Below are 26,123 nucleotides of genomic sequence, written 5' to 3' on the forward strand. Positions count from 1 at the left end.
CGTGACGCTTTTTCCGTCAGTGATGGTTTCCTGCAGTTTCGCAGTCTTACCTCATTATAACTGACATAGGTTTTTATCTACATTTGATTACAATTTTCGTAGAAACTTTACCATTTTGATATTACTTTTATTTTTATTTCATTTTAGTGACCTCCCAACTGCTATTCCAGTTCTGGACAAGTAAGTTTGTAAAACCCTTAAGTTTGTCAAATAAACACTAGTTATTGAGTTAATTGGCAAATCATATTTAGGAAAATATTATCATAGTCCAGGATGCGTTGCGCCAGTAATTTGTAAGGTAATGGATAGAACTGAAAAGAACTAAATTTTTGGCTGATTGAATTTGGTTTCTCGTTTATGTCAGAGGAACTAATAATTAATTTTTATAGTTCTCATTGTTTTCACTGGTAGTTATATGTCACAAGTAGTTCAAACAAAAAACATTTTTGAACTCCAAAAACTTTCTAATTTTACTATTAAGAGATGTTATTAGAATTACGCTCCTTCATGCAAACTCTATGAACGCTAAATAAAACAGGAAAGAAAAAGCACTTGTTTTTTCGTGATTGTTGTCGAAACCATGTAACTTTCATCGCACTAAAAAAAACTTCGGCGATCTTCGTGTCATTTACGGTCAAATTCAAAGTTCAAGTGAAGTTTTAAAAAGTATGAGGACACTCTTCTCATTTTTAGCAGTCGTTGATGGCTGCTCAACTGTAGTATAATTTTGCTCAAATTTAGTCTATTTTTAGATAATTGGCCCAATATTAACTATTCTTTTAGGCCAAACTTTCCATTAGTAAGCTATCAACTGTCAATTACACTACACCCGAAGAAAAATTTCTGTTACTGCAATAGAATGGCCATTCAATTTCAAGCGTGCCACTGATTTCGTCAGTGATGGTTTCCTGCAGTTTCGCAGTCTTACTTCATTAAAATTGACATAGGTTTTTATCTACATTTGATAAAAAATTTCGTAAAAATTTTACCCTTATGATATTATTTTTATTTTTATTTCATTTTAGTGACCTCCCAACTGCTATTCCAGTTCTGGAAAATTAAGTTTGAAAAACCATTAAGTTTGTCAAATAAAGACTAGTTATTGAGTTATTTGGCAAATCATATTTAGGAAAATATTATCAAAGTCCAGGATGCTTTCCGCCAGTAATTTGTATGGTAATGGATAGACCTGTAAAGAACCAAATTTTTGGCTGATGAAATTTGGTTTCTCGTTTATGTCAGAAGAACTAAAAAATAATTTTTGTAGTTCGCATAGTTTTCACTGGTAGTTATATGTCACAAGTAGTTCAAATAAAAAACATTTTCGAACTCCAAAAACCTTCTAATTTTACTATTCAGGGATGTTATTAGAATTACGCTCCTTCAAGCAAACTCCATAAACGCTAAATAAAACAAAAAAGAAAAAAGCGCTTCTTTTTTTGCGATCGTTGTCAAAACAATGTAACTTCCAATGTACTAAAAAGAGAACTTCGGCGATCTTCGTGTCAGTTACGGTCAAATTCAAAGTTCAAGTGAAGTTTTAAAAACTATGAGGGCACTCTTCTCATTTTTAGCAGTCGTTGATGGCTGCTCAACTGTAGTCTAATTGTGCTCTAATTTAGTTTAAAATTAGATAATTGGCCCAATAATAACTATTCTTTTAGGCCAAAATTTTCCATTAGTAAGCTATCAACTGTCAATTACATTACACCTGAAGAAAAATTTCTGTTACTGCAATAAAATGGCCATTCAATTTTAAGCGTGCCGCTAATTTCGTCGGTGAGGGTTTCCTGCAGTTTCGCAGTCTTACCTCATTAAAAGTGATATAGGTTTTTATCTACATTTTATAAAAAAATATTATCATAGTCCAGAATGCGTTCCGCCAGTAATTTGTATGGTAATGGATAGACCTGTAAAGAATCAAATTTCCGGCTGATGGAATTTGGTTTCTCGTTGATGTCAGAGGAACTAATAAATAATATCTATAGATCTCATGGTTTTCACTGGTAGTCATATGTCACAAATAGTTCAAAAAAAAACATTTTTGAAATCCAAAAACTTTCTAATTTAGCTAATGAGATGTTATTAGAATTTTGCTCATTCGTGCAAACTCTATAAACGATAAATAAAAACATACCCGGCAGATTACCGGAAAATAGCCGCCGTTGATTCCAATAAGCATGATTGGGATTGAACGAATAGGATATATTGAAAAAAAAATATTTTTGTACAAAATTATTTTTTAAGTCCGATTTATTTTGATGGCATTTCCTAGTTGAACATACTTCTGTTTCTTAGAGAGAGGCTACAGGGGCTACTATCAACACCAATAAGCATTAGAGGTGGTAAATAAGACTTATAGGAACGACGTTCAAATAGCGGGCATCTAAAATTGGGCTTTATGGGTTTATCCCGTTTCTATTTCTGACTTGAATTTTTTATGCCGACTCTGTTCATTTTGATTTGCTTTGCTTAGCAACTGATGTTCAAATTCACTTTAAGCAGAATGAGAGAAGAGACAAACTAGCCAAGAGAAGTCAAAAAGATTTCACGCAAAATGTCGAAAAAGCGGCAAAATGGTAAAGCGAAAAAAAGTTTGACGAAGTAAAAAAAAAATACGAGCGCAATAATAGCCGGCTGAGACGATGAGGGCGGCTATTAACAAGAAAGAAAAAGCACTTTTTTTTCGTGATTGTTGTCGAAACCATGTAACTTCCAATGTACGAAAAAGAATACTTGTGCTTCTTGTGTTTTCTAGTAATTGGTTTTTGTTTTTTTTTTTCGATTAAAAAGGCTCATTTGCTTAATACAAATACATGAGCGTGATGGAGTATCCTTATAATTGAGTTTCTCCAAGTGATAGTACAAATAAACGAATTAGTAATGCAATATGAACAAATTTAAATTATTTGGCTGGTGTGCTACTTTTCACTCATAAATCTCAACAGTTTAAGATTTGATTGCCATCATTTGGTCAATTTTTGATTGAGAAAAATTCGAAATGATTATTTATTCAATTGTCTCAGCAGATTGAGAAAATTTTGAAATGATTATATATTCAATTGTCTCAACAATTTTTGGAAATTTCAACATATCTATTTTGTTTTACAAGACTCTGGATAGTAATTTCAACTGTTTTATCAAAAGATTTTTTTATAGGTTTTTGTTCATCGTTTTTTAAAGTTTTCTCACTATTTGGAAGTTCAAGCTATAACCTCTAGTCGATCCAAATGGGGAGTGAGAGGGATGAGAACATTACGTGCATTCACAGGTTACCGAGACTTCTTTCTATGTTACATGTCATAAGTTTTAAAACAAATTTCACATGAATCATAAATAGGAGACGATAATGTTATGGCGGAGCTTCGATGAGTTCGATGCCAGATATCTAATTTCTTAAAAACTTGAAAAAAAGGCTAGAGGTTCCACGATCTTCACTTTAAGAGAGCTCTATGTTTTTGTCGAAATTTCTGGACCTTTTGAACAGGAGCAATGGAAACGATGTGTTTTGTCGAATTCATATCGATTATTTTAAGATACCTTCACCAAACTAATGTCGCCTGATTTTCTCATCTCTGGCGTTACCCTTCACTTAACCTTGTTTTGTGTCTAACTTCGATTTTGAAAATTTTGACATCGTTATACCATCATAGATTCGTCGAAAATCAAATTCATTAATTTGTTATTATTCCGTAAAAAATGAACACTGCTTGAAATTTTCATGAAAACAAAAAGGCAAGACATTTTGTTTCTATCAGAAAGAATTCGCCTCGAACTGTCAATGAAAAAAAAATTAGTCTCAACTAATTCTGATTTATTGAAAAAATGGTGGCTCGACCCAAAAATAATTTAAGAATTTGACTCAAATTCTACTAGAGTTCTCAATTACGAAATTGAAATCGATGTTTACTTGGCTTTAACCCTCTTGAACTCCCCAAATGAAGTCAGACCCTCAACTAGGACTAAAGTTCTCTCTACTGTATTTTTAATGACCAGCCTTTTTCAGAACTTTCTCTCATCAATTCGGTTATATTGGTCCCTGTATATATTTTCAAAAAGCCGTGCATATTTTGATGTCAGCAGAGTTTTGAGATCTTTCTCATGATAGTATTTTCAAAACAATAGCACCCATTGCGTTATAATTACAGCAATGCTCGTTATATGCTCTCGGCTCACTAAACTGAACGGAAAGAAGGGAAGCAAGGGCGACCCAACTTTTCGCTCACCAAATCAATGCTGGGTGCATTTGGTACTGTACTGGCCACCAGAACCTCCGACGACTGACTGTACAACGATATGCCCGAGATTTGACGTCTCTTGCGTGAACCTGTGGTGGAGATCGGACAGAGATAACGGGACCGAACCACGAGGGAGTAAGTTGAGGAGGCAGTGAGCCCATCGAACTGATGTGAGGAGGTCGTGTCCGCTTTATCAAAGCTTTCACCGATCACCAGTGCTTCTGCACCTTAAAAACATCATATAATTATGAATCCAATTCAAACCTTCAGACAAGTTTTGTGTTTACCTGACAAATAGCATAATACCCGGGTCGAGGTTTCACCGCCATTCAACTCAAAATTATGTCAGATAAACGATTTATGTCAGTGAAATTACATAAATCAGGCGGTGAATGCGGTGAAAAAACTTTATCGCCTGGTAGAGCTGAAACTGCATAATTTCACCGCTGAATTTAGCGGTGAAATTACATAAATTCACCGCTTAGAAAACGCTTCGAATTGTTTTTTGTCCAACAAAGTTATGATACATTTATTGAAAGACGCACGGAAAACTTACCCACGAATAATCATACATCTTCTTGAAAATTTTCTTTAGCGGTGAATTTATGTAATTTTACCACTAGTGTAAGCGGAGAACTTTCCACATTTCACCGCTAAAATTTGTAATTTCACCGCTATTTTTACTAAAATTCAACGCGCATGTTTTAAAGAATGCAGAGTGAATTTGATTCAAATTCAAAACAAATATTCTAGATTTTAGCGAGAGATGGCGCAGTGGAGGAAGAAGTGGCTGACATGCAGATGAAAGGTTCGAATCCGTTTAGGGTGGGTAATTTGTTGTAAGCGCTGAAATGTGGTGACTTTCTGTAAGTTCACCGCTTACTCTAGCGATGAAATTACATTATTTCACCGCTTTTCGTCGCAAAATTAAGTACGAAAGTTGCAGTGAAAAAAAAATTATTTCACCGCTTATTTTTTTCCAATTTTTCCTCGACCCAGGTAGTAATGAGCAATCATGCACACTGAAAATATTTCAGGTAAAATTTCAGGTAAAACATTATCCTAACTTTACCTGAAATTGATTTAAGATAAAAGTTTATCTTGAAGTATCAAGCACAAAAAATGAACATTTTAATAAAAATTTAGTCCTTAAATTGAGGCCATATATATACTAAAGTAACTCCGAGTGAAACGAAATTTGATACTTTTTGATAAAATATCATCTTGACATCTCTTGCACACTTGAAACATCCTGTCAAGAAATTGAAATACCCCATTTCATGGTGAATATTAATAAGATCTTGGTATGGTCTTATCAAGAGAAACCAAGATAAATTCCTTACAGCTTATGACAAATACTTGACAAAATCTTGATAATACTTTTTCTCACTTCTGATCGCTGTTCGATGTGTCTTGTCCCAAGAACAGAAAACAAATTCTACTGTGAGCTCATAGTACGAATTGAGGGTAAAGCGAATCAGTGAAAAATTTCAACCTTAAAACCAGTTATTTTTTACCGTCACACTTTTAACCCAAAAATAGACCACAGGGACATCGTAAAGTGTTGAAAAACAATAATTTTTTCCTTTTCAGCTTTTTATAAATTTGTTTCAAGTCAGTCTCAACTTTTTTTTTCATGTTAAGAAAAAAGGTTATATTGTTTCAATAGTGAAGTGCTAAAATCTCAAATAACAAGGCCCCATCATTTCCTTGGCCGGATATTTGGCCCAACTCACTGGAGCAACGACATTTGTGTTGACTTTTTAAAATTTGATGTGTCTTGCCAAGTCATGGCTAATCTTTTTTTTTCAAATTGCAAAAAAACTTGCAATTGTGTATACATAACTTGGTATAGACTTGCCATGCAGCATTGCAAAGTCTTAGCAAGATTTTCCATGATTGAGTATGTCACTGTGAATACCTTGTTGTCTAGTAATTTTGTAATGTATTGATTTCAAGTTTAGGATGGGCAATAGTAGTTGGTTCATATAAAAATTATGAAAAGTGGTTGATGAACATCTTTATTGAAACGGGTAGCATTCACCAAATTATTGAAGAGTGATTTATTTGCAACTTTAATAGTGTTCTCTAATTCTAGAGTTAAAAGTGTAGAAAACGAGACAAAATGTTGTATAAAACGTTTTCTGCGCTCAACGTTTTGCAACTTTTTGAAAGTCCATTGAGGCTTTCTATGTAGAAAACTTTCACTTGAGTATGCACTATAGTAATACTGATGGATCATAAATAAACTGAACAGTGTATGGCATTTTTGTTTCCATACAATTCCATACAGAAGCGAAGCTCTAGTTTTTTTAGAATTTCAGATAACTTTTGTTTCAATTAGTATTCATTTTTTAGCGTGTTTACAACATTTTTGCGTGTTTGTCATTATGCAGATTTGTGGTCTTCAGCTGGAAATCCCTTGCTCCATACTAAAAATTGACGGGTTACTAAAACCAAGCTTGCAAAGGAGCGAAAAGGAAGCAACTGGTTTTTTCAAAGAGCACACGAAAAACACATCCATCCCGCCATGTTAGGTATTTTTTAAAGTTACATTCGAGAGTGGCATAGCTGCTTACTTGTAACTCCTCCTGTAATGTTGAACGTTATATCAATAGTATTTGTGTCCGAAGTGACGTAGGCAAGAGAAGAGGGCGTTGAGGGCAGAGTGCATCCAATTACAACAAGGCTTTGGTCGCCTTCAACATCATTGTTGTAACTCCTCGCATTGTAGCTGTACGATTGACCTGCAACAGAGTACATTCATTAACACGAACAGATACCATAGCATTCATGCCAGTGAAAAGAACAGTCTGAAATGTGGGGAATAATGGAAAAGGACAGCAGAGAACAGGCTCCTAATGCTCTGCATGTAAAAAGCCTAATGCTGTTTCGCTGCGATTAAGCGGAAGCAAAATTAATATTATTATCAGAAAACGAAAATTTCTTCCAAAAATTGCTTTTAGCACCGGTATTTTCATAGCAGTGGTCTCTTTAGAATAAAGTATTTTTATCGTTCAATTTTGACTTGCTGATGACTTCCCGGGTCGAAGTGTCACCGCCATTCAACGCAAAATTATGTAAGATAAGCGGTGAATGCGGGAAATTTTGGTAAGATAAGCGGTGAATGCGGTGAAATTACATAAATCAAGCGGTGAATGCGGCAAAAAACTTTAACTCCTGGTTGCGGTGAAATTACATAATTTCACCGCTGAATTTAGCGGTGGATTTACAAAAATTCAACGCTCTGAAACAAGTGTCTAAATTATGTGAGACAAGCGGTTATTGCGATGAAACTACATAAATCCACTGCTTAACCTAGTGCTGAACTTACATAAATTCAGCGCTTAGAAACAATTGTTAAAATTGTGTGAGATCATCAGTGAAAGTGGTGGAACTAATAGGGACAAAGGGAGGAATTGTTAAATTTAAAACCCCCTCCGCCCTAAAACTACCTCTGAATCTTACATCTTTTTGACATTTTTTCTATGCTATGAAATTATTTAATTTTAAGCACTGGAGTAAGAGGTGAACTTAAAAAAACTCACAAAATTTCACCACTAAAAAATGTAATTTCACCGCTATAAACGCAAATCTTACACAACTTCACCGCGCATGTTTTACAGGAAGTAGAGTGAATTTGATTTATATTCAAAACAAAAATACTAGCAGCTACTGAGAGATGGCGCAGTGGAAGAAGAAGTGGATGCCCTGTAGCAGGTGAGAGGTTCGAACCCTTGTAAGGGAGGTGAAATGCTGTGAATTTTTGTAAAATCACCGCTTAATATATCGGTAAAATTACATAATCTTCCGGCATTTCACCGCAAAATTATTTACGAAATTTGCGGTGAAAAAAAAAACAACTTTTCACCGCTTACACATTTTTCCAATTTTTCCTCGACACAGGTTGTTTTTTGAACGGCACGTTCACGATACTTTCACCAGGTAATCGTGTAGAATTCTAAACTATTACGTGGTGAAAGTATCATGAAAATAGCTTTCAAAAAAAAGTTTATCAGCAGCTCAAAACTAACCCATGAAAAAAATTTACTCCAATTCTCATTCATGAAGATTGAAGTCCGTTAGCAACAAGAAACTTAAATTAAATGACTCATATCCACTACAGAGAACAATTGCACAGAAAAAAAGTAAACCATATTCCTGATAAAAATTTCTTTGAACACCATATTAACAATAATTTTACCACGCAATGTTTCCTTCGTTTGGTTAATATGGCCCCAAAGACACTTTTTCTGATTTAGCTGAAAAATTTTATTGCTTGTTGTTGTGGTATCGATCCATCAAACTATAATAACACTTTTTTTAGCAAACTTTGTGACACAAGTGAATAAATTAGTTTTTTGGGAAACACAGAAAACAAGTTGCACTGATAGGCTTTGAAAAAATGTTAGGCAGAGAAAACCGTCTGTTTATGTTTGTTCTATACAAGAAAATGGTGAGGTGAATTTTCCAGTTGTTGTAATAAAACGTATTTTTTGTAAAGATATTGACAAGAGACTTAGTTAGATAACTAGGCATAATCTCTGGAGAGCAGACTCCAAATTGAGACAAACTGGCAGGACCGTGCTAACTTTACAGAGATGGTTGTTTGAAGAATTAAAACAACCTGGTGAGGTCAAGTTGCTTGCTGTATCTTCTCTGCTGTCTCGAAAAAAATTCATCTGGTAATCTTATTTAGAAGATTTTTGCTGATTGCACTTACTATCGATGGTTTCTCTTCAGCATTGGCAGTTTCGTCAGTTTTATGTTCTCTCATGATCTTAGCTGGATCTTCGACAATTGTTTGATTAGGTCCTAATTTTGCTAATTGTTCAACGTGTTTGAGAACTGTGGCTGCTCTGATGTACACATATGGGAGGAACCACAACAAATTCTTCACTTGACATGGTCATGTAAAAATTAAAAGCAGAGACAAATTATAAGCTGAGTCAGACAACGACCACATTTCGGCTCAGAAAAGTTCATTTTTAAATCCGGTGTCAATTTTTTTAAAATAATTTTTGCGACTCATACAAAGCAAAAATGAAATACTCATGAGAATATTTTCATCACTTTGTTATTTGTGTTTTTGACAACGCACCAAATTTTCAATATATGGAGGTTTCCTTTTTCATTTTTTACTGTTTTGAAGACTACCCTTTTAAAGGAAAGTAGAAGGTAGATGGTGCTACTCCTACCAGATTCGAGCTTTGTCGTAAACTTGGACCTGTCATCGGATCCAAATCAATAATCGCATATTCTTGTGCTTCCACAGGTTTTAGTTTGCAACAATTTTTAAGCAAAATTTTGCATTTTGTGAACAGATCTATTATTTTCCTGAATTCCCATATCTAATGAATACCATAAAAGAGACTTCGAAACACGGCAAACTGTAATACTTAACTTAAATCAATTGTCTGAGACCATTTGCTTTGTTGAAACAAGTTTTCTAAAAAAAATTGTGATATGCAGTTTTCGACGAGTGATAACAAACTTACTTTTATCGCCAGCATTTCCTCTAAAGTGTCGTTAACAGGCAAGCTATTATACAGAATTTTGTTATCATTAATACGGATTAATTAAAGAACTCTAAATGTGAGCGTCAGTGTTGTATATTTTCTAAAGACTATCAGTGATAGTTTTTAGATCTAATAAATTTTCATTCACCGTAACTAAAATCTGTATATTTGAACATCAATTCGATTTTTCCAGATACTGCATGCAACAGTTGACATCAAAGTTCTATCTTAGATATCGAAAATTGTCTCAATTTGGGATTTGTTGAGATATAAGCATCTAAACTTGAAAGAAATGCAATCCAAAATGACTTGTCCTCGCAACTCCTTGATTTGAGAAAGAGCTTATCTCAGTAGCTTTTTCTTTGTTACCTTAATAGATATCTTCAAACTGATGCTGAAATTGCATATATTCATTATTTTGAATGTGATTTGCTTGAAATATCAGTTTTGGTTGATACTCATCTAGCGCAAAATGTCTAATAATGATAAAAAGATCGGAGGGACTTTTTTTATACAAGGGACCATCACCCTTATACAGACAGCCGACCCTCTCCGATACTACTCGCGCAATCAATATATAGGACTATTACATTCTCATTCATTCTCATATACTCAAATCCAAAAGTAGGCGTTTATGATGAGACAATCGAAAGCGTGCGTTTTTTATTACACTGACGGGCCGCGTTCTTAAATTCTTAAATTTTGCTTTACGTCTGATGGTCATTGAGCTAGTGTCATTGATAAGTAACGACCAATTGGCAGATCATGATTGACTTGTACTTAGATAACGGGGTTTCATAGGGTTCAATCAAATAATCATACCACTGAACCCTCCAAAGTCTAGAACCAAAACTGACTATCACATCATTTTGATACATATTTTTGATTTTTTTTCTTAGTGCAGAAAATTGAAGTGACTGAGTTTCACTTGGAATAGATTTACCCGCAGAAAGCCCAGAATCAGTATAAGTATCTCCACTTCGCAGGTTCCACACAATCTCTGACCCATCTCTTGAAATTGACAAATTCGTGATAACATTCGTTGTTGTGACTGTGAGTTGAATTTCAGAAGACGACACACCTATGGCTGTCAACACAACACTCTGAGGAGCTGTGTAAACTGTGATTGGCTGAGGCAGACCTTCTAGAACATTACCATCCGGACATATGTAGTAAGTTGTGACGTATAAAAGATGCGTACTTGCAGCTGACAAAGAAGTAATATTAACATTCTTGTTAGATGTCACGTTGTTTTTATTGTTTTCAGTTATGTACCATTGGTACCCGTCAACCGTCCCGGATTCAGGGGCATCCCAGGACAACATGACCCATGATGAGTTGACAGCATTTGCTTGTATATTTTGCACATTGCCCGGATAAGTGCAAATAAATGCTTCGGAACTAAATGACCCGAACGTACATGTCGAGCTTCCAGTCGCGTACTTGTATCTAGCACTGTAGCTGTAGTATGTCGAATAGTCGGGAGCAGTGTCGGTTGCAGACCGTGACGTCACTGAACTTATGACCTCTGAGCCATTTCGCCAGACAGTTCCGACAACGCTTGAATCGTAATTGTCAAATGTAACAGTTACTTTTTTAGGCAAAACTTGTGCATGAACAATTGTGATTTGAGGTGTTTTGGGTGCAGTGAAGGTTGTGAGAGAGGCAGCATTTGAGTACAGGTTCTGTGATATGCTCGGACAAGTGTAGAAGGCCCTGGTAAAAAATCAAACTACATTCACCCGAGTTCAGGTGTCAGATCGAAATAGTGTAAAAGTTTTTCTTCCATTTTTCGAGCGTTCGAAAATTACTTGCACGGGACTTATGCGTTCGAAACTCAATTAGCGTTAGAAGAGGCTGGTCTAGAAGAGAGAGGGGAAAAAGTTAAGAAAAAACGTTCACTAAGGGGATTCAAATGATGCCATTGGAGGTTATTTTATATCATTATTAATTTTTAAATTAAAGAAATGACATCACTTTTTGGTCTTAAACTGACACCACTTGGGCTCTGCTACTTGGAATTGTAAATTAGAGAGAAATTTAAATCTCTCAAAATGCAAAAAGTCAACAGAGTAAAGGTCACTCGAATAGGCAAAACTAAAGAGAAATTTTGCGTAAAAACGGCAAAATAATTTACAATAATTGCTTCAAATTTTGCTCCAGAGCAATTAAGAATTTTTCTCTCGCTAATTGAGATCTTATAACTTTATGTCTCTCAAACAGTTGAATAACGTTGATTCGGAAACAACAATTGTGTCAATCGAATGGAACAAATGCATGCCATTTATATCTCTGCCTTTTTGTTCCGACCCCTCTTGAGGGGGGGGGGAACTATATACTCAAATGGGTTTTTTTTGTTCAGTCAATTTTGGCCGATCGATATACTCATCGTAGAGAGTTGAGACTGGTATCATTAGAAAGCTTGTCCAGCGTAGAATATGGAATTAAAAAGATTTTTTTGATTTTTGTTTTTGACAGGGAGATATCGAGGTTTAAACTTTCGAGAAAATGGAGTGAATTCCGTTGATTTCATTCACCTTTTTTCGAACTTTTTGACTGAAATTTCGCCAATTTTGATAAAAGCTAAAAAAATTCTGGAGAAAATGTTGTTGATTTTACGTTTAAAAACAAAATATATTTTCGGCTATTTTTATTGAAATTTTTTTGTCACAAATTCCGGCTAAATATTTCACAAAATTCAGACTTTTTCATCAAAAACTGCACGAAATAAATTTCTTTAGACCACTCTGAATAAATTTGCTGGAAATACACACCCAAACACCACTAACACAATCTTTGTAGACTGCAAAGGGGCTAATTCCACTTCAACTTCCGTTGAGAGTGCTCTGTAAATAAAACTTTGCCATTTTTTGCTAACTTTATTCGTTGATTATCAAAAACGCGGCTCTTATTTTTGATTTTTTAACTAACAAAATATCTATATCAATGACATTCCAAAAATTAAATATTCCTAAAGGACAATCAGCATTAGCAGGACTAGTTCTGTACCAATCTTGGACCGTTAAAACACAATGATTATTCGGATTGTTGTCAGTCGGTTTTTTATAAAAAAAATCGATCTTTTTTATATTAAGACAAAATATTACAATCATACATAACATTTCAAATCAAAGCTCACTAGTAATGGGTCCTATTGGCTTTCTAACTAGCTCAAAATTAATTTATCTAATTGATTGATTGAAAGCTTATGGTCGTATTGACTTTTAAAATATTTGATTTTTAAATAAAAAATGGCTTATTGAAATTTGCCTCCATTTTTCTCTCAATTTGGTCAACTTGTAGCAAAGTGTCAGCAAACCAAGAGTGTTCCTTCTTCCTGCTGAATTCAAATTTAGTCTTTATTGCGGTTTTACGCCTTAAGTTATGGTGTTCTGGCTTTGATACTACTAGAATTCACAATTTTTTTAAAAAATTTTTAGGTATTTGCCCATTTTTCATGTTTTCTAGTTTTGTCAAAATATCACGTTATTGTCGGTTCATATATCACATTTTTCAGGTTCAAAATAACACACAATTGACAACATTTAAATCCTTAAATCCTTAAAGATATAGATTGTGGTTCTTCACTGCTTCGACAGAACTTTCTCTAAGAAATTAATTGATTTTTTTTAAATTTGTCTCTAACTGTCGTTTTTACCTTGTCATTTTAGTCGTATTTATTTTTCTGTACAATGACCCGATTTGATTGGCTTTTTCTGGATAAGTAGATGAGCCAATGTTCTGATATTAGAAGATAGATATTGGCTTTCATGACTTTGAAAACAATTGTTTTCCAAAATGAAAAAAAAAACATTTCAACTTCGCAATTTTGTTCCTTTTATTGTCTGTTTGTTACCTGGTCTCATTAATTAAAGGTTAAAGATGACACTATTTTTGTCAAGGGAAGGTGTCAAAAGGGATTGGTGTCACAAAATCTAATGTTTTTAATGAATTCGTTATGACTTTACTGGCTTCGACACGGGTTTTTCACAAAAAAAAGTAAATTAATTTTCAATTTTTGTCATATTTGACGTTCTTTTTGTGAACGTAAGACTTGTTCTGGATAATTTCAGTTTTCGAGAGTTTGCTTTGGAAGAATGAACGAACCCATTTAATTTTTTCATTTTGTAATTAATGGCTTTCATGTCTTTGGAAATATATTTTTTTCGATAAAAAACAAGTATTACATAATCTTGCTTTTTTCTTTTTGGTCTAATTGTTACCTAGTTTCTTTGATGAGAAGTCACATAATACATTTCAAGGGAAGGTGTCAAAAGGTATTGGTGTCACAAAATCTAATGTTTTTAATGAGTTCGTTATGACTTTACTGGCTTCGACACGGGTTTTTCACAAAAAAAAGTAAATTAATTTTTGATTTTTGTCGTATTTGACGTTTTTTTTGTAGACATAAGACATATTCTGGACAGTTGCAGGTCTCAAGGGCTTTCTTTGGAAGAATGGTTGAAACTATTCAAATTTTTCATTTTGTAATTAATGGCTTTTATGTCTTTGGAAACAAATTTTTTTCGAAAAAAAGTATTTATTAATTTTGCATTTCACATAATTGTACATAATTTTTTGTCTAACTGTTGCCAATTTTCAATAATGAGTGGCCACATAATGTCTCATTGGTTTTCGACGAAAGTGCAATCGAACATATTTTGGGGGCCAAAGTATGGCTTTACGGCTTCCAAAGCTTTTTCTGGCAAGTTTTAATTGATTTTTAGTTTGTTGTCTATTTGTTGTTCTTTCTGTAACTGCATAAAAAACTGAGTACCAAGAGTTCTTAATTCCCTTTTGTTGAATGATTGGTAATTGTAAACCTATGGGATATTTTAGTTGATTCCTAATGGTTTTCATTACTTTGAAATTAATTTTTTTTTAAAATTACGCGAATTTTCTAACTTTAAAGTTTCTGTTCTTTTTTGTCTAATTGTTACCAAGCTTTTTTGTTAACTGGTGAATAACCTTTTTTTGGTGAATTACAAGTTATTTTGTTTATTTTCAGTTTTATCTGACGCTATTTTGACTTTGTTATTAAGTTTTGTTTTTTAAAACGGACATGAATTTTTTGATGTAATTAATGTTTGTTGTTGTTGTTTGATTTTGTCGTTCGTCTTCGCGCGCTTTCTTAATATTGGCATATCTCATTAATCTAATTTCATCATTTTTTACTCCACTGAGTTATTTGCTTTGGATGCTATCTTTTCGTTCATACACAATTTTTTGAAAAATACTTGAATTTTTTGTGTTTTTGCATCTGTTCCTCAATTGGTGAGAATTATGCCAAAATTGTGGATGAGCGGGGTCGGAACTTTATGTGCGATCGCACATTACCGAGCTACCTTTTTCTTATGCGATTTGACCGACAATTTTTTATTGGATATGTTCAGTTTGCCCTCACAAAAGGCTGGCATTGAAAATGTTTACTTTTTCATGTTTAGGAGCCGCTTGTTGCGTTAACAACTACATATCTAAATTTGCAGAATTATGAACTTTTGTCGCACAATGTCACACAAGGCAATTTTGCCTTTCTGGTGAACACAATAAATTCTGGAATTGAACTCAAAAAATTTTGAAATGCTGTTGTCCACTAATTTTGAGAATTTTTTCTTTAAAGTTCCCTTTGCCCAGATGTCTATGCGTTCAAATTTGTTTATCCTCCACACTTTGGTGTTCACTTTGGTGTTTAAATCGTTCATCTTTTTTGCACGAAAAACACGCTGTGCCTTTATTTTGGAACCGGGCGTAAATTTGGACAACACCGAGTGCAGTATAATAGAAGACATTTAAACAAAAATGTGACAAAATAGTAATCCACAGCTTGAGGTCTTAAAGGGTCTTATATTCGAACAAATAAACTTGCTTGACTCTTGCATCATTTTTCAATTCACTGATCAGTACCGAATCGATATTGACAACCAGTTTTAATCTTTTACAATAATGTAGCCAAATTTACTTAATAATTTCAATGAGATCCTATTACACGATCCCTCAACCAACAAAGCAGAGTGTACTGGGTATGGATCGTTTTGATTTGAAGTGAAGTTAAGTGATTGTGACTGACCATCAGAAAGACACAGAAAGACATGGTTCAAGGTGAAAACCACAATTTCGTGGTGGAATCTTACAGTGCCACAAAAACATTTTGCAGCAAGCTTTAGAAAAGTTTGCTACCGTTCAATTTCATTTATATATTATCTTATAGCAATTCAGATTTATGAATTTTTCAAGGATGGTTTTTTGTGTCTAGAAGTGGTGAATGCCATCGAGTTATTCTGGAATTAAAGTCAGGTGATGTCAAATTTGTTTTCGTAACTAGAGGCAAAGGAATTAAGTCTTTTTTGCAGTTTTGCTTGTTTTGTGAGCAATTATAAATAATCAGTATTCGAAATAACATTTCTTTGTTTCCCATTAGATAAAATTTATGCCAAAGCTACATGCTGATAAATTTTTTGCTTTTATTTTTTATAAAATGATTTGTTTTGTAACGATACCGAACCTCTGTTGCGCATCTTCTAAACCGAAGATACCGAATCTCTCTTGCGTCCAAAAACGACGATATCAAATCTCTGTTGGGTTCAAAAGCGACGATACCGACATTGCCGAAGGTACCGAAGCTCTCTTACGTTTAAAACCAAAGATACCGACGTTAACTTACGTTGCTTTGTGTTCGGTGGTTTGGACTACGGTAAGCAAAGCGATAATGAGGACAATTCCAAGTCTCACCAGGACAATCAAATCTTACACATATTGGAGCACAGAAAAGAACTTAGAAAATATCTTAGAGCTTAGAAACTTAACTTATGTTGATAAACTCAGAAAGAAAACAAACTTACCAGATTTATAACGACAACTGCAGCTCACAATTTAGAAAATGAATGTAAATCAGTTTAGATCTGTATGTTTGTCAAATATTGATATTTATCTACTAATATTGAATAGGAAATGCAACTTTGCGAACCATCTCAAGTGAACTAAATTTTTGCATGTAATAATGAAATGACGCCCACTCATACGCCCCAAAATCGCCTGATTTTTGATACATTAACCTTTTAACAAATGTACACTGTAAATGTTATATTTATCTTTTAGATTATATATACCGCTGATTTTTGCTAAAATCTTCACAATTTTCTTCTCTTTTGAATCTCCTAAAATTAATTCTTATTCTCTCAAATATCTATTGAGCTTTAACAGCTTCAATCTCTAACGTGCCAAAACTCGTCCCGCCTCATCGGGGTTGTTGCGCTACAGTGTTCGTAATCCTGCTAACAGGTTATGGGCCCAGCCATCAGACCGTTGATACGCTAATAGAGTTTTGGTTGAGATTGTGGTGTCAGTGTTGGCAGTTTTAGCTCTTCTAGATTGACGAGAGTTTTAAGATAAAAATTTGAGATTTCCCTCTAAAAGCTAAATCAGAAATTGTAATAGAAAAGTTGAAGTTTAAACTTCATAATGGAACCATCAAACAATAGTTTGAAGTGGATGACGTTTAGCGGGTTGGCTGAGGACTACCCAACATGGAGCACTCGTTTCTCTGCCTTTGCACAAACCAAAGGGCTCTTCGAAACGCTCACAGACACAGTTGAGCTACCTGACAGGCCAGCACCACTGAGGGAAGATGCCAATGATGCGCAAACGCGAGAACACGAGGCACAGACTCAAGCTAGAGCTACAGCTGTACAGGAAGATGAGAGCCGCAAAAATCAAATTTGGTGCTACCTGGCAATGACACTAGATGCCAGCAGCCTCATGCTCATCCGCCATGACTGTGTGAACAGCAAGGGTCTTGGAGATGGCCAGAAAGCGTGGCAACTTCTCCAGCAACGCTTCAGAAGTGACGAGACTACCACAGTGATAAGTCTGATGAGGCAGTTGGCCAGACTACAACTTCGAGAGGACGAAGCCATCCACCAGTACTTCATCAGAGCGCAAGAACTGGTCACACGATTACATCATGCTGGTGAGGAGCTTTCTGAGACGCTGTTTAATGCAATGGTATTGAACGGACTTCCACAACGATACGAGCATTTTGTGGTGCAGGAGAGCTTCAATCCTGCAGAGAACTTTGTGGAACTGAGGAAGCGTCTCACCAACTTTGAGGAGAGCCGCAGACAGAGAGATGATGTGGAGGAGGATCAGCGCGTTGCCATGTCAGCAAAGAATGCTTCTCATCAAATTGGTATACACTCTTCATTCAAATCACATCCTAGGAAGACTTTTTCTAAGCCCAGTAATTCCAAAGGCCCTAGATTGTGTTTTGTATGTAACAAACCCGGACATTTAGCAGCTAGTTGTTACAAAAAAGACAACGCTGTATGTAGTATATGCAAGGCTAAAGGCCACCTAGCAAGTGCATGTAAACAACAACAAAAAAGTCCTAATAAAGGCTTAGCATCTAGTTTAAGCGCTGAGAGCTCATTTGAAATTTCAAAAACTGATTTAGTAGTAGATTCAGGCAGTACTGATCACATGATGATAGATAAAACTTGGTTTAAAAATTACCAAAAACTAGAAACCACAGTTAATAATCCAGATGGAGGGAAGACAAAAGTTGAGGGAATAGGAGATGTAGATGTGGAAGCACGAGACACTAAAGGTGTGCTACATAAGTTGACTTTTGAAAAAGTTCTGCATGTACCAGAGTACAAAACAAACTTAATTTCGGCTTCAAGTTTAGTTCAAAAAGAACACGAATTATTTCACACAAAAGCTAAGTCGGTTCTAAAACTCAGAAGCAAAGAAAGCTTCAGACTGATAAGAAGAGGCAAATTGTTCTTCTTACCATACAGAAAAGAAAAAAGGCACCACTTTTCAAACTTAAGTGGGGGCACGTGTCAAGCAAAACTTTGGCACAAAAGACTTGGACATTTGAACTTTAGAGATGTAGCAAATACCACAGACGAAGCTTCCCAAGCTTCAGATTTTTGTGAAACTTGTGCTTTGGGAAAAATTTCGAAAAAACCTGTTCCAAAATTGAGCGATAACAAAGCAACTCAAAAACTAGAAAGAGTTTACTCAGACGTTTTTGGACCAGTGAGTCCATCAAGTATAGGTGGCAACAGATATGCAATTAGTTTCATAGATGAATTCAGTGGCTACGCAGTAGTGAAATTTATGAAATACAAAACGCAAGCATTGCAAACTTTCAAAGAGTATGTTGCACAATATGGCCGACCAAAAATTTTGAGAACTGATAATGGAACAGATTACAAAAACAAAGCCTTTAAAAAATTTTGCATAAGCAAAGAAATAGCTCGTGAATTCACAGTTCCTGAAACACCCGAGCAAAAAGGTGTTGCAGAACGTTTTAATAGAACAGTAGTAGAGGCTGCAAGATGCCTTCTAATACATTCAAAATTGCCAAAAAAGCTATTGGGTTCGAGCTGTAGATACAGCATGTTATGCTAGAAACTTAGTTGTCAAAGACAAAAATACAAAATCAGCCTTGAAAAATTTTTCGGCAGAACACCGAGAAGCGACCATCTAAAAGTATTTGGTTGTGTAGCTTATTCAAAAAATCGTGATGCCAGTAAGAAATCAAAGTTTGATCCAAAAGCAACAAAGTGCCTGTTCATTGGTTACTCTGATAACAAAACAGCTTATTTGTTGCAAAACATAAAAACTAGGCAAATTTTCACTTCTAGAAACGTTAGGTTCAATGAAAACAATATACCTGGTTTTCATAATGAAACCGAAGATATAGAAGACAGCTTTCTATATCTAGACTTAGACGAAGTAAGAGAAGAACTTCAGGATACAAGCAACTCAAGTGAGTTAAGTTCAGAGGTTGAATTAACTGAAACAGAGAGCGTTCAACAAAGTGAAAACAATACAGAAATTGAAGTTGATCAAGAAATTAAAGAAGAAAAACCAAGTCCTAGCGTCAAACCAAAATCCAAAATTAATGTACAGTTTAATCCAAATGTTGCATTAACATAGAAAAACATAGAAAGAAAGCCTTCAAAAATTCCAGTACCTGTCAAAAATTCGCAACAGAAAAAAGTAAAACCACCCTCAAGACTTCAAATGATAGGTAAGCTAGGTCAAATAGCAATTCCCTCAGGAGACCAAAAGACCTTCCAACTTTGGTCAGAGTACGATGAAATGAAAAGATTGAGAAAGGAAGCTGCTCTAGATAGAGAACTTAAGCGAAGTGATAGGTCTAGAGCGCCTCCGGAACGTTTTGGTAAAAGCTATTCTCATGCTGTTCAAAGTACATTAACAAAAAATTTCATCGAGCCTCAAAACTTTGAAAACGCTATTAATTCTGAACAAAAAGACAAATGGCTTGAAGCAATGAAAACAGAGATAGAAAGTTTAAATGAAACACAAACTTGGGATTTAGTTCCGAAAGAAAAAGGACAAAATATTATTCCTGGCAGATGGGTGTACAAAATTAAACATGATTCAAACGGAAATATCGATAAGTTTAAAGCTCGTTACGTAGCAAAATGTTTTAAACAAATTGAGGGAATTGAATATTCGGATACCTTTGCTCCCACAAGCACACCTGAAACTTTTAAAACTCTACTAGCTTTATCAGCTATCGAAAATTTCTTTTTAAAACAAATGGATGTAAAAGCAGCTTATTTGCATCCTAAAATAGACGAGGAAGTCTATCTAGAGCAACCAAAAGGTTTTGAAAAATTAGACAGCAATGGCAACAAGTTAGTTTGTAAGCTTAAAAAATCAATATATGGACTGAAGCAAGCAGCCAAAAATTGGTATCAGGAGCTTTCAAAATTTCTAATTCAGCAAGGTTTTGAGAGAAGTAAACACGATTACTGTCTTTTTCTAAAAAACAAAGAAGATGAAAAACTTTATGTTCTGACCTGGGTTGATGATTTAGTCATAGCAGGAGATAGTCAAACCGAGATCGACAAATTGAAAAGTTCACTGGAATCAAAGTTTAAAATGGACGACAGAGGAGATCTTGAATGGTTTCTCGGAATGCGAATTCTGAAAACAGAAAAAGGAATAACTTTAGATCAAGAAAAGTACACTCAAAATATTTTAGAACAGTTCAATATGCAAGACTGCAAACCAAGCAAAACTCCAGCAGAAAATAACCTAAAGCTTGAAGTAGCTCAGGAAAACTCAGTAAGAGTAGATTCTCATGAGTTTAGAAGTTTAGTAGGTTCATTACTTTACCTAGCTAAGCAAACTAGACCAGATATCATGTGGATCACAAATGTCTTATCACGCTTCATGAATGACCCAACTGTTGAGCATTTCAATGCTGGCAAGCGCGTGTTGAGATACCTACAACATACTAAATCTCTTAGACTCTTTTTCCCATCAACCAGCGACAGCACTCTAGTTGGTGAAACAGATGCAGACTGGAGTGGAGACGTGAATGATAGACGATCGACCACAGGATACTATTTCAAGCTGGGAGACAGTGGGGGATCTGTCAGTTGGCAAGTCAAGAAGCAACCGACAGTGTCACTCTCATCTTGTGAGGCAGAATACCAGGGTTTAGCTGCCGCGGTGCAAGAAGCAATTTTCTTGCGCGGTCTTCTTAGAGAAATGGGGTACGAACAGTTTGAGCCCACAACCATTGGAGAGGACAACCAGAGTTGCATAAAGCTTGCAACTAACCCGGTGCTTCACAAACGATCCAAGCACATCGACACGAAGTATCATTTCATCCGAGAACGAGTTGATGACAACTCAATCAAATTGATCTACACGCCAACAGATGAAATGGCAGCAGATCTTCTGACAAAATCTTTGCCACAGCAGAAAGTAGAACAACATCGAGAACAACTATTGGGCGAGTCCAGATTCTTACCTAGCGGCAACAATCTGAGTGGGGGTATTGGAGCACAGAAAAGAACTTAGAAAATATCTTAGAGCTTAGAAACTTAACTTATGTTGATAAACTCAGAAAGAAAACAAACTTACCAGATTTATAACGACAACTGCAGCTCACAATTTAGAAAATGAATGTAAATCAGTTTAGATCTGTATGTTTGTCAAATATTGATATTTATCTACTAATATTGAATAGGAAATGCAACTTTGCGAACCATCTCAAGTGAACTAAATTTTTGCATGTAATAATGAAATGACGCCCACTCATACGCCCCAAAATCGCCTGATTTTTGATACATTAACCTTTTAACAAATGTACACTGTAAATGTTATATTTATCTTTTAGACTATATATACCGCTGATTTTTGCTAAAATCTTCACAATTTTCTTCTCTTTTGAATCTCCTAAAATTAATTCTTATTCTCTCAAATATCTATTGAGCTTTAACAGCTTCAATCTCTAACGTGCCAAAACTCGTCCCGCCTCATCGGGGTTGTTGCGCTACAGTGTTCGTAATCCTGCTAACAACACATCTTGGCAACATGTTTTGGGTTTCATTTATCTTGGTGCGAGGAACTCAGAATTGTTTTTTTTTTCTATCTGGCAGACAAACCATTTTGAAAATTCCACAACTTAAATCGCAGTAAGTGAGGAGATGTCGCTCCACTCACCTTGCTTCAAACGAGTAAGGTCGACCAGAAGAGAGACCTGTGAAGTTGTACGTGAGATCGGATGAAACATGAATCCATGTTCCATCATTCAGCGATCTCACTTCGTAACCTGTAGATTTATTTACAGAATCCCACACAAGCATAATCGCTGAGTTGTCACACGTTTCCACGCCGAAATTAGCTGGTGCTGTTGGCGAGAAGAAAGTGCAACCTGGCACCTGAAAAAAAATTGGAATTGTTGTGGGAGGTTTGATCGATACAGATTTTCAGCAATCAATATGCCGAGATTTAGTGGAGACAGAGGAAAAACTGGTATCAAGAAGAAAAGATTTTGCTATAGCTATTCATTTTTTGTTGTAACTTGATCTGGCATTGGTAATAAATTTGCAAATGTTGAAGTTACCGTTTATAGAGTATGATCTAAAAATACACTAGCATGGGTTTGGTATCAGTTATGTCTGAATCATTGTTGCAAGTTGAAATATTTAATCCTTTATATCAATTTTTGCGGACGATTGTGCTGTGTGAATTGATGGAAAAAAGATATTAGTTAAAATTAAAGGGCCCGGAATTCATATAAGTATCCACCAAATTATGTTTTCGAGCTAGTATTTTGTCGGAGAAATCAAGTAGAGGCGGGGCATAAAACTGAACTCAGAAGTTCACGGAGTCATGCTAGTAGTTAGATAGTTCAATAAGTATATGTTTGATAGTTCAATAAGTATATGAAATAAAAAGTTGAGCTTGAATGGAAGAAACTCGTAACAAACTTTTAAAGAGACCGATAAAAGCACCATAAAAAGAAGTGAAGCTGTCTGTGTGAGGATGAGCTCTTACTTAACCATAGCTTCAGGTTGACCATAGCCTGACCAATATTGGTGACAATAACGGTACCACGTGAAAATTTCAGACGCAAAAAAGTGGCTAGTCACCAAAAAAGAGAAATGCTGCTCATTAAAAAAGATCGGTCTGAAATGTGGGGAATAATAAGAAAAAGGGCAGCTGAGAACAGGCTACTGTAGGCCTAATGCTGTTCCGCTCCGATTACGCAGGAACCATAATTAATATTATTATTAGATAAAATTTCAAAGCAAAAGGAAGAAAATGTGGACAGAAAAATAGATGATTATTTCGGGATGGGGGTAAAATGATGTAGGTCTTTAAAGTGGAATTTTGAAAATTTACCGCCCTCCACGCAACAAAATCATGATAAGAAAGTTCGGTTCAAAGGGATTCATTCGGAGTACTTTCATGGATTTATCCCATGACCAAAACTATGATGCAACACTGGGCTGCAATGGAGGGGGAGGAAGGATTTCGAAAAATTAACTTTTGAAAATTATAGTTGGCTGTCATTGCGGGTAAATTGATGTACAAAGTATTGATAAGTTTTCTCAAGGGTAGGGTGGCGGGAGGGGGATGGAGCAATTTCAATAGCGAATCTTTCGTTATCCCTTTTGAATGATTCCCAAATTTCGGTTAATCGTGGGTGGTCTAGAGCTGAGGGCAACCCATTGGGGTGATAGAGTTAGTGTTTCAACACTGGAGGTTTTCGAACAATGGGGTTACTTCGAAGTAGGAGTGCAGCTGTAATAGGAGGACTTTTTAGGAATGCTCCCCATTGCAGCCCTCTCTTATATATTTTTCGGGCTGAAAACTCTTCTACCCTTAAAATCGGGAACAACGAAATCAAAAAAGATCAGGAAAAATGATAATTTTTTAAAAAAAAAACATACCACAGCAGAGGGGTCACTCCACAGTCCATTCTGCTGCAGCCTTCCTCTGAAATAGTACTCAGCTGCCGATTCCAGCGGAGAACCCAGCAACTCATTCACGTCGTTGGTCTTGTTTGCCGGAGTGAAGTTGTAGAAGGTGATATTGTCTGCCGAGTACTCGAGAATGTAGTTCTCAAAGAGAAAGTTGGGGTCTGGTCCCAATATCTCCACTTTGATCTCACTCGTTGAGACTCCAGTAGCAATGACAGTTGGTGCAATCGTGCCTGAAATAGACGTCAATCCGAACAATCTAATCAAATTTTTCGTTACTATGCAATTCGAAAACTGATGAACCATTTTCAAAGAAGGTTTGATTGAGCAACAATAGATTAAAAAGCTAAAACAATGATGTTTATCTGAAAAAACGTGGTCATTAGTCGGCTCTATCACTTGCATTATATATATATATATATATATATATATATATATATATAAATCATGCTTAAAATCGATTTTGTATACCATATCAATATCAAAACTGCTTGAGTTTGATTTGCTAAACTTATTCGATGTCATCGTTCAATATTTTTTTAATACGTCTAGTAGCACATAGATAGTTTCTCTATAACCAAACAAATGTCCACTGCTAAAATCTGCAGTTAATGAAACAAAGAAAGTTCACGGAAAGGGGGCTTCAACTTACAGGCCCATCGAAAGCATTACGTATAAGAAAGATAGTACATTAATTACTGAAAAAGTAAAAACCATAAAATTGTTACACAATTTTTACAACCTTCTATAAAAAATCAGGTGTAACAAAAATTTTAAAAGTTTTTATTAAAGAAAGCTATTACATCTAGAAACCGTATTGGTGGCTCCACTTTTGATATGATCTACCAAAAAACTAACTGTAAAAAAAACTTGTTTATTAATGCTTTAATTAATTATTTATTCCAAGCAAAACCAAGAAATTACTTTTTCTTGTTGAACTAAATAAACATCAATTCAGTTTCTTTTTAACAACAAAATTAAATCCTGGCAAAAAAAATAATAAAAAATAACTTCATTTCTCAAACGTTTGGCCTTATCTAGCTGGTTGATTGAAAAAAAACCGATGAGCAGAACAAAAGAAGTATTATTTTTTACACCAAAATACTTGCTTCCTTCTTGCTACCATTCTCACTATTGCATTATTAAAAAATGACCAATCTTTTTAGCCCTCTCATGTCAACAATTTTTTATTGCAGTTTCTCTCTCAGCTAAAGTTTAGCCGACTAAACAAAATTCTAGTTTACATTTAAATCGCATCAAGGTCAAATAAGGCGGAGTTAAACTCGAGTCATAGCTGACTCTGGTTTAGCGTTTATTGTACCCTATGGTACTTTATTCAGTAATGCTAATTTGAAAATTTTCTTTTATTAATGAATAACAATTTGTTATATGTGTGGTATAATAGTACCTTCATCTTAAAAGTTTTAGTTTTGAGTTGCTAAATTAAGTTAATCCATTATCATTCATCTAGTTCATTTCGCTCTTTAAAATTTGTTCAATTCGTAAAGTTAGATTTCTGAAGATCAAATCCTAAGATTTCACGTCGTTAAAATTTGTTTATAATTTGCTGCATGATTGAATGTCTGTTCATAAATCTTGTAAAGATTTTGCCGCTTTAAGTTGTCTGATGATATGAATAAGTTATTGTTCAACTATTTTAATTCTTTCATTTTCATTCTCTGTAATTCATAATTCAAATTCAGTTGACTAAATTCATTTCTCGAAATCGCTCCGCCAAAGTCTAATCTATACGATTTGAAAGTAGACTGTATTTCGCTAAGCGAAACACTAGTACGAAATAGAAGTGCGATTCCGCTCCGCCAAATCGAGAATTATTTTGTAACTAGAATAATTAAATTCCACTCGACAATATTTAGCATTGATTCGCTCCGCGAATTTATAGCTAAATACTCATTTGTAATTCAATCTAATTGGCGTCGCGGATCAATCAATCCTACAGTTTCTCATTTTATACGACATGGCGCAGTCAACTCGCGAATCCCGAAAAACACCTCTATCGATAGAGCCATTTTGGGAACGGCCGACTTCAGACCCACCAATCAGATGGGAGAAATGGAGAATACAAGTGAAATTAGCGATTCTCG

The 26,123-nt window shown here is 35.1% G+C and overlaps 1 protein-coding gene across 1 annotated transcript in view; it reads right to left on the bottom strand.

Annotated features, from left to right (window-relative positions):
* The window catches only part of LOC142342999 (uncharacterized), a 76,712-nt gene extending 52,025 nt beyond the window's left edge, over positions 1–24,687 (bottom strand). Inside the window, exons 1-6 of the mRNA XM_075394681.1 lie at positions 24,671–24,687; positions 23,989–24,277; positions 22,253–22,470; positions 10,701–11,473; positions 6,818–6,985; positions 4,227–4,465 (exon numbers count right to left, since the gene is read on the bottom strand). Coding sequence (XP_075250796.1) covers positions 4,227–4,465; positions 6,818–6,985; positions 10,701–11,473; positions 22,253–22,470; positions 23,989–24,277; positions 24,671–24,687 — 1,704 coding nt within the window. The remainder of the gene's footprint in view (positions 1–4,226; positions 4,466–6,817; positions 6,986–10,700; positions 11,474–22,252; positions 22,471–23,988; positions 24,278–24,670) is intronic.
* Between the last annotated feature and the right edge of the window lie 1,436 nt (positions 24,688–26,123).

The sequence above is a fragment of the Convolutriloba macropyga genome, chromosome 7 (assembly GCF_964194025.1).
Source record: "Convolutriloba macropyga chromosome 7, txConMacr16.3, whole genome shotgun sequence".
Classification (NCBI taxonomy): Eukaryota; Metazoa; Xenacoelomorpha; order Acoela; family Convolutidae; genus Convolutriloba; species Convolutriloba macropyga.